Source organism: Mirounga angustirostris, unplaced genomic scaffold, assembly GCF_029215605.1.
Source record: "Mirounga angustirostris isolate CCGP_5_RB_7025 unplaced genomic scaffold, mMirAng1.0.hap1 SCAF_3, whole genome shotgun sequence".
NCBI lineage: Eukaryota > Metazoa > Chordata > Mammalia > Carnivora > Phocidae > Mirounga > Mirounga angustirostris.
The window spans coordinates 83,824,536-83,841,680 of record NW_026991711.1 but is presented as its reverse complement, the minus strand read 5'-3'; the positions used below and the strand labels follow the sequence as shown (position 1 = coordinate 83,841,680).

Sequence of the window (17,145 nt, the reverse complement as noted above, 5' to 3'; positions counted from 1 at the left end):
AGAAAATGAACAGAATCTGAGACATGTGGAATATCTAACATTCATGTCATCAGTTTCAAAAGAGAAAGGAGGTGGGACTGAAAAAACATTTCAGAAATAATGGCCTAAATTTTCCCAAATTTAGCAAGAACCATAAACCTACATATTCAAAAAACTGAACCAAACAAGATAAACCTCCCCCAAAATCCATACCAAAACACATTATAGTCAAACTTCTCAAAACTAAGCACAAAGAAAGCAGCTAGAAAAAACAATGTACTAAATACATGGGGGAAAAATTTTAAATAAGATTTATCCTCAGAAACCATAAAGGCCAAAGAAAACAGCACACACTTACCAAATGTTCAAAGAAATATCAACTCAGAATTCTACACTAGTGAAAATATCCTCCAGAAATGAAGAAGAAATCAAGATATTCTCAGATGAAAGAAAACAGAATCTGTTGCCAGCTGATCTATCCCAAGAGAATGGCAAAAGGAAGTTCACTAAACAAAAAGTAAACAATAAAAAAAGGAATCCTGAAATATCAGAAGGTAAGAAAATATGGTCAGAACAGAAATACATGTAAATATAATAAACTTTTCTTCACATCTTGACTTTTCTAACAAGTCTGACAGCTGAAGCAAAATTCTTTTTTTTTTTTGAAGCAAAATTTCTAACATACAGTCCTCATATACAAAAGAAATGTGAATGCTTGACTTTGAAAAATATGTATTTATGAATAACGTAATAACTAGAACCACCACTAAAAAAGAAATACAAAGAGATACACTCAAGAAACATTATAGATAAATCAAAATGCAATTTTTGGGGTAACTGGGTGGCTGAGTTGGTTAAGTAAGCGTCCAACTCTTGGTTTGGGCTCGGGTCATGATCTCGGGGTCGTGAGATCGAGCCCCACTCTCTGCAGAGTCTGCTTTGGATCTTTCTCTCCCTCTGCCCCTCCCCCCATTCACACATTCTCTCTTCCCCTCTCTAAAATAAATAAATCTTGGGCGCCTGGGTGGCTCAGTTGGTTGGGCGACTGCCTTCGGCTCAGGTCATGATCCTGGAGTCCCGGGATCGAGTCCCGCATCGGGCTCCCTGCTCAGCGGGGAGTCTGCTTCTCCCTCTGACCCTCCCCCCTCTCATGCTCTCTCTCTCTCAAATAAATAAATAAAATCTTTCAATAAATAAATAAATAAATAAATAAATAAAATCTTTTTAAAAAATGAAATTTTAAAACCTGTTCAAATAACTCACAAAAAGCTTAAGTAAAAGAACATAGAGAAATTAAAACAGAACTAAAGGAAAACAAAAAACAAAATGGCATACTTAAACCTATCAAAAATTACATTAAACGTAAATGGTCTAAATATACTAGCTACAAGATGAAGGTTTGTCAGATGTACAGGGAGAGATGACCCAATTATATGCTGCCTATGAGAAACTCACTTCAAATGTAATGGTATATGCAGCTTGAAAGAAAAAAGATGGGAAGAGGCACCATGCAAACAATAAAAAGTAAGCAGAAGTAGCTATATCAGTATCAGATAGAGCAGACATCAGACAGAAGAAAATTACCAGAAACAGAAAGGGACATTACATTATAATACAGTTAATCCAGCAAGAAAATATAAAAAACAGAGTTGCACATATAAACTAGACAACTTATATGAAAAGGACCAATTCCTCAAAAAGTACAAATTACTACAACCCACTCAATAGGAAATAGAGAATAAACAGTCCTATAACTCTTAAGAAAATAGAATTTATAATTAAAAATATCCCAAAAAGAAATCTTCAGGCTTGGACTGTTTTATTGGAGATTTCCACCAAACATTTAAAAAAGAATTAACACCAATTCTATATAATCTCTTCTAGAAAAAAGAAGAGCAGGGAAACACATCCCAAAACTCATTCTGTAAGGCCAGTATTACCCAATAGCAAAATAAGAGTACAAAAAAAAAAAAAAAAAAAAAAAAACAACTACAGACCAACATTTTTTATGAATATAGATGCAAAAATTTTTATAATATTAAACAGAATTCAGCAATAAATGAAAAGAATTATACACCCCAACTAAGTGAAGTTTATTCCAGGGATGCAAGGCTGGTTCAATATTTGAAAATCAATCAGTATGATCCATCATATTAGTAGGTTAAAAAAAAAAATCACATGACCATATCAATTGATGCAGAAAAAGTATTTCACAAAGTTCAACACCTATTCATGATTTAAAAAAGAAAAAAAACTGTCAGAAAACTAGAAATGGAGGGAATTTCCTCAATTTATTGTAGAACATCCTCAAAAACCTACAGCTAACATCATACATAATGTAGAAAAACCAAATGCATTCCCCCTAAAATCAGGAATAAGGCAAGGATGCCTGCTCTCACCACTGCTATTCAACATATTAGAAATTCCAACCTGGGCAAGGAAATAGGTGGCACACAGACTGGAAAGGAAGAAGCAAAATTCTCCCTATTTGTAAATGACATGGTTGTCTATGTAGTATATCCCAGAGAAGTACAAAAAAATACTTCTAGAACCAGTAAGTGAGCTTAGTTAAGTTCATAAGCTACAAGATCAACAAACAAAAATCAATAAACTTGGGGAAATTGAAATTTAAAATACAATACCATAGACAAAGATTCAAAAAAAAAAAGAAATAATAGTAAATCTAATAAAACATGAACAAGATTTTTATGCTGAAACTACAAAATGCTGGTGAAAAGATCAAAGAGCATCTAAGAGAGACAGTCATTGACTGGAAAACTCAACATAATAAAGATGTCAATTCTCCCCCAATAAACCTGATACAGAAGTTTAAAACAATTTCTATCAAAATCTATCAAGGCTTTGTTGTAGATTTAGACACTTCATATGGAAAGGAAATGGAACGAGAACAGTTAAGGGAATTCTGAAAAGGAAGAATAAAGTGGGGGATCAGTCTAACCAATCTCAAGACTTTTTATACAGCTACACTCACCAAGTCTGTGTGGTGTCAGAGGAAGAAAAACACAGAGATCAATGGGACTGAACAGAGACCCGAGAAATAGACACACACAAACTGATTTTTAACAGAGATGCAAAAGCAATTACAGAAAGGACTTAAAGTCTTTTCAACAAATTGTAGTGGAACAATCAGACATCCATATTCAAAAAAATGAACCTTAACTTAACCCTAACACCTTATAAAAAATTAACTCACAATGGAAAACACTTAAGTGTAAACCCTGGGACTATAAAACTTTCAGAAAATAGCACAGGAGAAAACCTTAGGAACCCTGGTCTGGTGAAGTGTGAAACATGACAACAAAAGCACAAACCATAAAAACTGAGGAACTGGACTACATGAAAATTAAAACTGTGAAAGACATTGTTAAGAGAATAAAAACACATGCTACAGAACACATATCTGACAAAGCATTCCTATTTCAAACATATATATGACAACTTCAAAACTCAATGTTAAAAAAAATAATTAGAAAACAAGCAAAAGACATAGGACATTTTACTAAACAGGATATATGATGTCAAATAAGCACATAAAAAATGGCAACATCACTACCTATTAGGGAAACACAAATTAAGATCAGAATGAAATATCACTACACACCTGTTGAACAGCTAAAATAAAAAAACAGTGATGCCACTTAATGCTGGAGAGGATGCAGAGAAACTGGATTACTCATCAGTGAAATGGTAGAGTCATTCTGGAGAGTAGTTTGCTAGCTTTTCAAAAAACTAACCATGTATTTACCATACAAAAGACCCAGTAATTCCATTTTGAAGCATTTTTTCGCAGAGAAATAAAACCTTATGTTTCTACAAAAACCTGTACGTGATGACTGTTCACAGTGGGTTTATTGGTAATAGTCAGAACTCTGAAACAACCCCAACAGACAAATGCTCCTCAATACTTAATGAGGTACACATGCAACAATCTGGATGGCTCTAAAGGGCACTGTGCTAAGTGAAAAATACCAAACTCAAAAAGATCACATGCTGTATGACTCAATTTATATAACATTGTGGAAATGACAAAATTATATAGACAGAGAACAAATCAGTGGTTGACAAGAGTTAGGAAAGGGGAAGGAAGATGTGACTATGTAAGGGTGTAGAAGGAAGATTTTGTGAACAGTTTTATATCTTGACTGAGGGGCTGATTACACAAATCTACACATAGGATAAAATGACAAAAAACCAGACATAAACATTGTGCCAATTTCAAATTCCTGGTTTTGATTTTATCTAACATGTAACAACTGGGGAGCTGGGTGAAGAGTACATGAGATCTCTACATATTATTTTTCCAACTTCCTATAAATCTATAATTATTTCAAAATTAAAAGTTAAAAAAACAAAACAAAACAGAAGTACCTCCCACAACAGAGACTTCTATATGTAGCACTGACCACTTGGCACTTCTAACTAGCAGATACCCCCAAGGTATTTGGTATGTGATTTTTTAAGGTTTTGTTTCAAAATAAAAGCAGCATTTTTTCTGATTATAAAGAGAATTCAAATATTTGAATTCTCATTTATTAATTAATTAAGTATAAACCATAAATCATCAACATCATATTACCAAAGCAACTGTCATTAACATGAATCATTTTCAGGTGTATCTTTAAAACAAAATGTGAACATGAAGATTATAAATTTTACGAACGAAAACAATAACCTGTTTTTAAAAAAAGTTTAAAGAAGAAAAGGGTTGAGTACGTTTCTAATTTCTCTGATAGTGGCTCAAGGTTCTTTTTTATTTTTTAAAAAGGACAGTAGCACAGAGACCACAACTTCCCTTCACTTGGATTCCAAAACGCCAAGATTCGCTCCCTACCTCGGGGGTTGGTGCAGCATAAGCTGTATAAGGAGGTGGGGAAGAAGCCACAGCTGTCTCATCATACAGGACCTCTGAGCCAACGTAAGCCTATGAGAGGAGAGAGAGAATGAAAGAGAGCTGTCACAAAGCAACTATAGGCTCCTAGGATTCTATGCATATATGTCCTTTTTATTCAGCAAATTCTTAAAACGTAGAACAGCAGGGGGGCGGAGCAAGATGGCGGAGGAGTACCAGACCCGGATTTCCTCTGGTCTCAGGAATTCAGCTGGGTAGGGATCAAACCATTCTGAACACCTACAAACTCAACAGGAGTTGGAAGAAAAGAATAACAACAACTCCCTGAACAGAAAAGCGACCACTTTCTGGAAGGTAGGACGTGTGGAGAAGTGAATAGGAGGCAATATTCGGGAGGATAAGCGGCAGGGGAGGGGGCATCCCTCGGCCGTTTCTGGCAAGTGATAGAGCCCCGGAGCGCAAAATCAGAACTTTTAGAAGTGGGCTCCACTAAGGGACACTGCTCCAGTGGCTAAGCAGGGGGTGGAATCCTCATGGGACAGTGTGGTCTCAGGACCCTCGGGGTCACAGAAAGACTGGGGGTGCCAGAGTGTGGCAAAGCTCCCAGGTACCGGACCAGGGAAGCCGGCTGCAGAGACAGAGCCGAGGCGCGGGCTTTCAGCTCGGGGTTCTTATAAACCGTTATCTGCGGCACAGTCGGGCCACTGCTCCTCCAGCAGGGACCCAATGCGGCAAATCTGGGGAGACTCCCCCTTGTCCCCTGGGAGGAGCGGCATGGGAGCGCACCACAGGGATCTGCGGGTTTGGAGACTCCACACCAGGTCGGGTGCCAGAGATAGAAACACTCGGTCACAGGCCGGGTGAGCACGGAGTGCGGCCGGAGACCAGGGAGATGGGAGTGACCGACTGCTTTTCTGTGGGGGCGCACTGAGGAGTGGGGCCCCGAGTTCTTGGCTCCTCCGGGGCAGAGACTGGGAGGCCGCCATTTTCACTCTTGGCCCCCAAAGCTGTACGGAAAGCTTGCAGGGAACAAAAAGCTCCTGAGAGCAAACCCGAGCATAATACTTAGCCCAGACCGGACAAGAGCCGGGCAATTACGCCTCCAGCAAAAACATTTGGGAACCACGGCAACAGGCCCCTTCCCCAGAAGATCAGCGAGAACAGCCAGCCAAGACCAAGTTTACCGATCAATGAGAACGGTAGAACTCCAGCGCTAGGGGAATACTGCACATAGAATCCATGGCTTTTTTACCATGACTCTTTAGTCTTTCAAAGTTAATTTTTTTTAACTTTTTTTTTTTTAATTTTTCTTTTTCCCTTTTTCAACCAACATCTTATCAATCCCTTTTTTTTTTAAAGATTTTATTTGTTTATTTGAGAGAGAGAGAGAATGAGAGACAGCACAAGAGGGAAGAGGGCAGAGGGAGAAGCAGACCCCCCGCCGAGCAGGGAGCCCGATGTGGGACTCGATCCCGGGACTCCAGGATTATGACCTGGGCCGAAGGCAGTCGCTTAACCAACTGAGCCGCCCAGGCGCCCCGAGATCCCTTTTTAAAAAAAAAATTTTCTTTTTCATTTTTAGAGTCATATTCTATCCCTTCATAGTAGTTACCCTTATTTTTGGCATATATATGTATATATAAGTTGTTCTCTCTTTAAAATTTTGAGATACAGTTTCTTCTAACAGATCAAAATATACCCTAAATCTTTAGTGTATGGCTTTGTTCTACTCTCCTGCCTGATCACATTCTCTCCCTTTTTTTTCTTTCTTTTTTTTAAATCCTTTCTTTTTTCAAACAACTTCTTATCAATTCCTTTTATAAAATTTATTATACTTTTCATCTTTACAGTCATATTCCATCCCTTCATCATATCAATCCTTATTTTTGTACATATATAAGTTTTTCTTTAAAATTTTGGGAGGCACTTTCTTCTAACAGACCAAAATACACCAAAAATCTAGTGTGTGGCATTGATCTACGAACCAGCCTGATCCTATTTGAACATATTCTAGTTTTTTTTCTTTTCTTCTGTTTTTGTTTCTTTTTATCTTTTCCTTTTTCTTTTTTTTTCTTTTTCTTTTTTCTTTCTTCCCCTTTCTTTATCCCCAGCTTCATGTCTTTTCTGATTTGTTTAGAGTATATTTTCTGGGGACGTTGTTACCCTGTTAGCATTTTGTTCTCTCATCCATCTATTTTCCTTTGGACAAAATGACAAGATGGAAAAAAATCACCTCAACAGAAAGAACAAGAGGCAGTACCGACTGCCAGGGACCTACTCAATACAGATATTAGTACGATGTCAGATCTAGAGTTCAGAATCATCACTTTAAAGATACTAGCTGGGCTTGAAAAAAACATGGAAGTTATTAGAGAAACCCTTTCTGGAGAAATAAAAGAACTAAAATCTAACCAAGTCGAAATCAAAAAGGCTATTAATGAGGTGTAATCAAAAATGGGGGCGCTAACTGCTAGCATAAATGAGGCAGAAGAGAGAATCAGTGATACAGAAGACCAAATGATGGAAAATCAAGAAGCTGAGAAAAAGAGAGATAAACAACTACTGGATCATGAGGGCAGAATCTGAGAGCTAAGCAATACCATAAGACAAAACAACATTAGAATAATTGGGATCCTAGAAGAAGAAGAAAGAGAGAGAGCTGCAGAAGGTATATCGGAGCAAATTATAGCAGAGAACTTCCCTAATTTGGGGAAGGAAACAGGCATCAAAATCCAGGAGGCACAGAGAACCCCTCTCAAAATCAATAAAAATAGGTCAACACCCCGACATCTAATAGTAAAACGTACGAGTCTCAGAGACAAAGAGAAAATCCTGAAAGCAGCTTGGGAGAAGAGACATGTAACCTACAATGGTAGAAACATTAGATTGGCAACAGACCTATCCACAGAGACCTGGCAGGCCAGAAAGGACTGGCATGATATATTCAAAGCACTAAACGAGAAAAATATGCAGCCAAGAATACTATATCCAGCTAGGCTGTCACTGAAAATAGAAGGAGAGATAAAAAGCTTCCAGGACAAACAAAAACTAAAGGAATTTGCAAACACAAAACCAGCCCTACAAGAAATCTTGAAAGGGGTCCTCTAAGCAAAGAGAGAGCCTAAAAGCAACATAGACCAGAAAGGAACACAGACAATAGACAGTAACAGTCACCTTCCAGGCAATACAATGGCACTAAATTCCTATCTTTCAATAGTTACCCTGAATGTAAATGGGCTAAATGCCCCAATAAGAAGACAGAGGGTATCAGATTGCATTAAAAAACAAGACCCATCAATATGCTGACTGCAAGAGACTCATTTTAGACCCCAAAACACCCCCAGATTGAAAGTGAGGGGGTGGAAAACCATTTACCATGCTAACGGACACCAAAAGAAAGCTGGGGTGGCAATCCTTACATCAGACAAATTAGATTTTAAACCAAACACTGCAATAAGAGATGAGGAAGGACACTATATCCTACTTAAAGGGTCTTTCCAACAAAAAGATCTAACAATTGTAAATATCTATGCCCCTAACATGGGAGCAGCCAATTATATAAGCCAATTAATAACAAAAGCAAAGAAACACATCGACAACAATACAATAATAGTAGGGGACTTTAACACCCCCCTCACTGAAATGGACAGATCGTCTAAGCAAAAGATCAACAAGGAAATAAAGACTTTAAATGACACACTGGACCAAATGGACTTCACAGACATACTCAGAAAGTTCCATCCCAAAGCAACAGAATACACATTCTTCTCTAGTGCCCATGGAACATTCTCCAGAATAGATCATACCCTAGGTCACAAGTCAGGTCTCAACCACTACCAAAAGACTGGGATCATTCCCTGCCTATTTTCAGACCACAATGCTTTGAAACTAGAACTCAATCACAAGAGGAAAGTCGGAAAGAATTCAAATACATGGAGGCTAAAGAGCATCCTACTGAAGAATGAATGGGTCAACCAGGAAATTAAAGAAGAATTTTAAAAATTCATGGAAACCAATGAAAATGAAAACACAACTGTTCAAAATCTTTGGGCTGCAGCAAAGGCAGTCTTAAGAGGAAAGTATATAGCAATACAAGCCTTTCTCAAGAAACAACACAGGTCTCAAGTACACAACCTAACCCTACACCTAAAGGAGCTGGAGAAAGAACAGCAAATAAAGCCTAAACCCAGCAGGAGAAGAGAAATAATAAAGATCAGAGCAGAAATCAATGAAATAGAAACTAAAAGAACAGCAGAACAGATCAACGAAACTAGGAGCTGGTTCTTTGAAAGCATTACCAAGATTGATAAACTGCTGGCCAGACTTATCAAAAAGAAAAGAGAAATGACCAAAATCAACAAAATCATGAATGAGAGAGATCACAACCAACACCAAAGAAATATAAACAATTATAAGAACATATTATGAGCAACTCTATGCCAGCAAATTCGATAACCTGGAAGAAATGGATGCATTCCTAGAAATGTATCAACTACCAAAACTGAACCAGGAAGAAATAGAAAACCTGAACAGACCTATAACCATTAAGGAAATTGAAGCAGCCAAAAAAATCTCCCAAAAAACAAAAGCCCAAGGCCAGATGGCTTCCCAGGGGAATTCTACCAAACATTTCAAGAATTAATACCTATCCTTCTGAAACTGTACCAAAAATAGAAATGGAAGGAAAACTTCCAAACTCATTTTATGAGGCCACCATTACCTTGATCCCCAAACCAGACAAAGACCCCATCAAAAAGGAGAATTACAAACCAATATCCTTGATGAACATGGATGCAAAAATTCTCACCAAAATACTAGCCAATAGGATCCAACAGTCCATTAAAAGGATTATTCACCACGACCAAGTGGGATTTATCCCTGGGCTGCAAGGTTGGTTCAACATCCACAAATCAATGAACGTGATACAATACATTAACAAAAAAAAGAACAAGAATCATATGATCCTCTCAATAGATGCAGAAAAAGCATTTGACAAAGTACAGCATCCTTTCTTGATCAAAACTCTTCAGAGTATAGGGATAGAGGGTACATACCTCAAGATCATAAAAGCCATCTATATGAAAAACCTACAGCGAATATCATTCTCAATGGGGAAAAACTGAGAGCTTTCCCCCTAAGGTCAGGAATGCGGCAGGGATGTCCACTATCATCACTGCTATTCAACACAGTATTAGAAGTCCTAGCCACAGCAATCAGACAACAAAAAGAAATCAAAGGCATCCAAATCGGCAAAGAAGAAGTCAAACTCTCACTCTTTGCAGATGATATGATACTTTATGTGGAAAACCCAAAAGACTCCACCCCCAAACTGCTAGAACTCATACAGGAATTCAGTAAAGTGGCAGGATATAAAATCAATGCACAGAAATCAGTGGCATTCCTAAACACCAACAACAAGACAGAACAAAGAGAAATGAAGGAGTCGATTCCATTTACAATTGTACCCAAAACCATAAGATACCTAGGAATAAATCTAACCAAAGAGGCAAAGGAACTGTACTCAGAAAACTATAAAATACTCATGAAAGAAATTGAGGAAGACACAAAGAAATGGAAAAACGTTCCATGCTCATGGAGTGGAAGAACAAATATTGTGAAGATGTCAATGCTACCTAGAACAATCTACACATTCAATGCAATCCCCATCAAAATACCATCCACTTTTTTCAAATAAATGGAACAAATAATCCTAAAATTTATATGGAACCAGAAAAGACCCCGAATAGCCAGAGGAATGTTGAAAAAGAAAAGCGAAGCTGGTGGCATCACAATTCCAGACTTCAAGCTCTATTACAAAGCTATCATCATCAAGACAGTATGGTACTGGCACAAAAACAGACACATAGATCAATGGAACAGAACAGAGAGCCCAGAAATGGACCCTCAATGCAAGAATCAACTAATCTTCAACAAAGCAGGAAAGAATGTCCAATGGAAAAAAGTCTCTTCAACAAATGGTGTTGGGAAAATTGGACAGCCACATGCAGAAGAATCAAACTGGTCCATTTCCTTACACCACACACAAAAATAGATTCAAAATGGTTCAAAGACATAAACGTGAAACAGGAGTCCATCAAAATCCTAAAGGAGAACACAGGCAGCAAACTCTTCGACCTCAGCCACAGCAACTTCTTCCTAGAAACATCGCCAAAGGCAAGGGAAGCAAGGGCAAAAATGAACTATTGAGACTTCATCAAGATAAAAAGCTTTTGTACAGCAAAAGAAACGGTCAACAAAGCCAAAAGACAACTGACAGAATGGGTGAAGATATTTGCAAATGAGGTATCAGATAAAGGGCTAGTATCCAAAATCTATAAAGAACTTATCAAACTCAACACCCAAAGAACAAATGATCCAATTGGGAAATGGGCAGAAGACATGAACAGACATCTTTCCAAAGAAGACATCCAAATGGCCAACAGACACATGAAAAAGTGCTCAACATCGCTCGGCATCAGGGAAATCCAAATCAAAACCTCAATGAGATACCACCTCACACCAGTCAGAATGGCTAAAATTAACAAGTCAGGAAACGACAGATGTTGGCAGGGATGTGGAGAAAGGGGAACCCTCCTACACTGTTGGTGGGAATGCAAGCTGGTGCAGCCACTCTGGAAAACAGTATGGAGGTTCCTCAAAAAGTTGAAAATAGAGCTACCATACGATCCAGCAATTGCACTACTGGGTATTTACCCCAAAGATACAAATGTAGGGATCCGAAAGGGTACGTGCACCCCGATGTTTATAGCAGCAATGTCCACAATAGCCAAACTGTGGAAAGAGCCAAGATGTCCATCGACAGATGAATGGATAAAGAAGATGTGGTATATATATACAATGGAATATTATGCAGCCATCAAAAGGAATGAGATCTTGCCATTTGCAACAACGTGGATGGAACTGGAGGGTGTTATGCTGAGCAAAGTAAGTCAATCAGAGAAAGACATGTATTATATGACCTCACTGATAGGAGGAATTCTTTTTTTTTTTTTTTTAAAGATTTTATTTATTTATTTGAGAGAGAGAGAGACAGCGAGAGAGGGAGTACAAGCAGGGGGAGTGGGAGAGGGAGAAGCAGGCCTCCCACTGAGCAGGGAGCCAGATGCGGGGCTCGATCCCAGGACCCTGGGATCATGACCTGAGCTGAAGGCAGACACCTAACGACTGAGCCACCCAGGTGCCCCGATATGAGGAATTCTTAATCTCAGGAAACAAACCGAGGGTTGCTGGAGTGGGGGCTGGGATGGGAGGGATGGGGTGGCTGGGTGATAGACATTGGGGAGGGTATGTGCTATGGTGAGCACTGTGAATTGTGCCAACCCTGTTGAATCACAGATCTGTACCTCTGAAACAAATAATGCAATATATGTTAATAAAAAAAGAAGAAGAAGATAGTAGGAGGGGAAGAATGAAGGGGGGGAATCGTAGGGGGAGACGAACTGTGAGAGATGATGGACTCTGAAAAACAAACTGAGGGTTCTAGAGGGGAGGGAGGTAGGAGGATGGGTTATCCTGGTGTTGGGTATTAAAGAGGGCACGTTCTGCATGGAGCACTGGGTGTTATGCACAAACAATGAATCATGGAACACTACATCAAAAACTAATGATGTAATGTATGGTGATTAACATAACATAAAAAAGTCCAAAAAAAAAAAAAAAAAGACTGAATTTGGAAAAAAAAAAAATTAGAACAGCAAATAAAACAGCTCTCTGAGAAGCAGTGAACAGGAATGCCTCCCCACCACTCCCTTTCAACCCTACACTCTGGTATCCTTTGAAATCGGGAGGAGGGGGTCCTCTTCAGCCATCTGCAAGAGGCAAGAACAGAGCCCTCACTACCCAAGGAGACCAAAGAGTCTTCCATCACCCAGGCCTTTTCAAAGGTGATGTACCACCCTCAACAACCCTTTTGTTAAATAAAAATCCTACAGTCTGAAATGTAGCAGTCAGAGATTGTTCTACACACAGCCTGCTTTTTGCATTAAAAAAAAAAAAAATCCTTCATTAAATTACTTCCCAGTGGAAAAGAAAAATCAATGCAACTCTTTAAAAAAAAAAAATTCATACAAAGAATCATTTTAGGATCCAAAAATGCTTGTTTCACAAGGCTGAGATGCTATATATAGAAAGGACTCTGTGGTCCTTTTTCAGCCATCCCTGTAAATCACAGAACTCAAAGTGTTGCAAAACTTTCTCAGATACAGACATTTCTGGAAGGTAACACTGAAACCAGTGTTGCCTATATTCAGAGGGCTTCTTCTGCCTTAAAAGGTTTGCCAAAATCTAGCTTTCTCTAATATCAGTGAAAGGTGCCTCACCTGGCTATGACTACTCAGCCATGGCTGGATGGCCAAGAGACCCATTCCCATTTCCCTTTCCTAATCCCCTACCCCTTCCATTTGTTACAGCAAGACTAGGTGAAAACGTTACTGGTGATTGCCCTTAGCAACTTACTGTGTTTGTCCTGGAATCCTGGAGTGTAAATTTCCAGGCCCTGAAAAAAAGAAAAAGGGATGTTTTATTTAAGGTAATCCAACATCTATTTCAATGATTCTCAAACCTGTGTTGGCATCAAAATTTCTGAAAAAGCTTGTTTCAAGAACAGGTCTTCAGCCCTCACCCCAAACCTATTCAATCAAAGCATTTGAAACATGCACAAGAAATAAATATGCAAAAAATATATATCTATGGTACATACACTATATAATATTTAAAGCATAATCTGTGACTATACAGTTTTTGCTTTACTCTTTAGTAAGTATAAAATGCACCATGCTTACTATACCGCAATTTGCTTCATCAATTCATGTCACACACACAGATCTGCATTTGTTTTTAATGGCTACATAATGTTCCATGATGTGAGATTCAGACTGTCAGCGATTTTTTTGTAATTGAAAATAATGCTGGTATTTTTTTCTCAGCTTGAGAAACTGACACATAACATGTAAGTTTAAGCTATATAATGTGGTGATCTGATATATATGTATCACAGTAAGATTAATACCTTCATTCCCTCACATAACTGCTTTATTTATTTTTTCTGGTGATAACATTTAAAATCTACTCCCTTAACTTGTTCAAGTATATAATAAAGTATTTGTTAATTATAATCACCATACTATATAATTAGATGCCCAACTTATTCATCATATAGTTGAAAGTTTGTACCCTTCAACCAACATCTCCTGATTTCCCCCAACCACCGGCCCTGGGCAACCACCATTCATTCTACTATTTTTAGGAATCTGGCTTTTTTAGATTCTACCAGTAAGTGAGACCATATAGTATTTGTCTTTCTCTGTTTGACTTATTTCACTTAGCACAATGCCCTCAAGGTCCATCCATGATGTTGCAAAGGGAGGATTTCCTTCTTTTTTTCATGACTGAATAATATTCTGTGTGTGTGTCCCATTTTCTTTATCCATTCATCCATCAACAACTGCTTAGGTTGTTTTATGTTTTGGATACTGTGAATAATGCTGCATTGGACATGTGGGTGCAAGTATCTCTTCAAGATAATGATTTCATTTCCTTCAAGACAGATATCCAGAGAGGGATTGCTAGATCATATGCTGGTTCTACTTTTAGTTTTTTTAGGAACACCGTAATATTTCCATAGTGGCTTGTACCAATTTACATTCCTGCCAACAATGCACAGGGTTCCCTTATCTCTATATCCTCACCAACACTTATCTTTTTGTCTTTTTGGTAACAGCCATTCTAGGAGGTGTGAGGTAATCTCATTATATTTTTGATTTGCATCCCTGGTGATTAGTGATGTTGAGCATCTTTTCCTTTTGGCCATTTGTGTATCTTTGGAAAAATATCTATTCAAGTCCTTTGCTCATTTTAAAATAAACCTGTGGGGGGGCGCCTGGGTGGCTCAGTTGGTTAAGCGGCTGCCTTCGGCTCGGGTCGTGATCCCGGAGTCCCGGGATCGAGTCCCGCATCGGGCTCCCTGCTCGGCGGGGAGCCTGCTTCTGCCTCTGACCCTCCCCCCTCATGTGCTCTCTCTCTCTCTCAAATAAATAAAAAAAATAATAATAATAAATAAAATAAACCTGTGGGGTTTTTTGCTATGAAGCTGTATAAGCTCCTTATATATTTTGGATACCAAGCCCTTATCATGTAGATGGTTTACAAATATTTTCTCCCAGGGGCACCTGGGTTGCTCAGTCGGTTCAGGTCATGATCTCAGGGTCCTGGGGTTGAGCCCTGTGTCGGGCTCCCTGCTCAGTCAGTGGGGACTCGGCTTCTCCCGCTCCCTCTGCCCCTCCCAACTCATGCTCTCTCTCTCTCTGATAAATAAAATCTTAAAAATATATTTTTTTCTCCCATTCCATAGGATGCCTTTTCATTTTTCTGATTGTTTCTTTTGCTCTGCAGAAGCTTTACAATTTGATGTGGTGCCATGTGTTTACTTTTGTCTTTGCTGCCTGCGCTTTTGGTGTTATATCCAAAAAAATCACTGCCAAGACCAATGTTAAAGAGCTTTTTCCCAAAACTACCATTTTCTTACACCATACACAAAAATAAACTCAAATGGGTTAAGGACCTAAACCTGAGACCTAAAACCAAAAAATCCTAGAAGAGAGAGCACAGACAGTAATTTCTCTGACATAAGCCATAGCAACTTCTTTCTTGACATCTCCTGAGGCAAGGGAAACAAAAGTAAAAATAAATTACTGGGACTACGTCAAAGTAAAAAGCTTCCCCGCAACAAAGGAAACAACCAATAAAACTAAAAGACAACCTACAGAATGGGAGAAGGTATTTACAAATGGCATATCTGATAAAGGTTAGTATCCAAAATATATAAAGAACTTCTAAAACTCAACACCCAAAAAACAAATAATCCAATTAAAATAGGGCAGAAGACACGAATAGACATTTCTCCAAGGACACAGCCAGATGGCCAACAGACATATGAACTCAACATCACTCGTCATCAAGGAAATGCAAATCAAAACCACAGTGAGATATCACCTCACACCTGTCCAGAATGGCTAAAATCAACAACACAAGAAACAAGTGTTGGCGAAGATGTGGAGAAAAAGGAACCCTCTTGCACTTGTGGGTGGGAATGTGAACTGGTGCAGCCACTATGGAAAACAGTATAGAGGCTCCTCAAAAAATTAAAAATGGAATTACCCTATGATCCAGCAATCACACTCCTGAATACTTACCCAAAGAATATGAAAACACTAATTTGAAGAGCTATACACATCCCTATGTTTACTGCAGCATTATTAACAGTGGCCACACAGCAGCCCAAGAGTCCATCAACAGATGAATGGATAAAGAAGTGGTGTGTGTGTGTGTGTGTGTATGTGTATATGTATACATATGTGTGTATGTATATGCATATATACGTGTATGTATATGTATACAGACACATATGTACGTATACACACACACACATATATACACATGTACACACAAAATGGAATACTATCAGCCATAAAGAATAGAATCTTTCCATTTGCAACAACATGAATGGAGCTAGAGAGTATTAAGCGAAAAAAGCCAAAGACAAATAACCCTATGATTTCACTCATTTGTGGAATCTGAGAAACAAAAGAAATGAACAAAGGGAAAAAGAGACAGACAGACAAACACAAACCAAAAAGGAGAGTCTCAACTATGGAGAACAAATGGATGGTTGCTAGAGGGGAGGTGAGTGGGGGGGATAGGTGACATTGGTGAAGACGATTAAGAGTACAACTTATCACAATAAACACTGTATAATGGACAGAATTGTTGGATCACTGTATTGTACACCTGAAATTGATGTAGCACTGTATGTTAACGTGTAAGAATTAAAAAAAAAAAAAAAAAGACAAAGAGCTTTTTCCCTATGTCTTCTAGTAGTTTAACAGTTTAAGGTCTTACATTTAAGTTTTTAATCCACTTTGAATTAACCAGTGTGAGTAGTCTAAGATAGCATTCTCATTTCATTCTTTCGCATATCATCCAGTTTTCCCAGCACCATTTATTGAAGAGACTGTCCTTTCCCCATTGAGTATTCTTTGCTCCCTCATCAAATATTATTAACCATACACCTGACTGGCTCAGTCAGAAGAGCACACGACTCTTGATCTCAGGGTCATGAGTTTGAGCCAAAAAGAGATTACTTAAATAAAAAATAAACTTTATGGGGTGCCTGGGTGGCTCAGTCAGTTAAGTGTCTGCCTTCAGCTCAGGTCATGATCCTGGGTCCTGGGATTGAGCCCCACATCTGGCTCCCTGCTCATTGGAGAGCCTGCTTCTCC

General features: G+C 38.5%; 1 protein-coding gene across 5 annotated transcripts in view; it reads right to left on the bottom strand.

The window, feature by feature from the left end:
• The window catches only part of PLEKHB2 (pleckstrin homology domain containing B2), a 77,234-nt gene that overhangs the window by 17,789 nt on the left and 42,300 nt on the right, over positions 1-17,145 (bottom strand). For 3 of the 5 annotated variants that reach the window (XM_064586348.1, XM_064586345.1, XM_064586344.1), the window contains exons 5-6: positions 13,325-13,364; positions 4,832-4,921 (exon numbers count right to left, since the gene is read on the bottom strand). In XM_064586348.1, the coding sequence (XP_064442418.1) occupies positions 4,832-4,921; positions 13,325-13,364 (130 nt within the window). The remainder of the gene's footprint in view (positions 1-4,831; positions 4,922-13,324; positions 13,365-17,145) is intronic. The other 2 variants (XM_064586347.1, XM_064586346.1) reach the window with 1 other exon arrangement.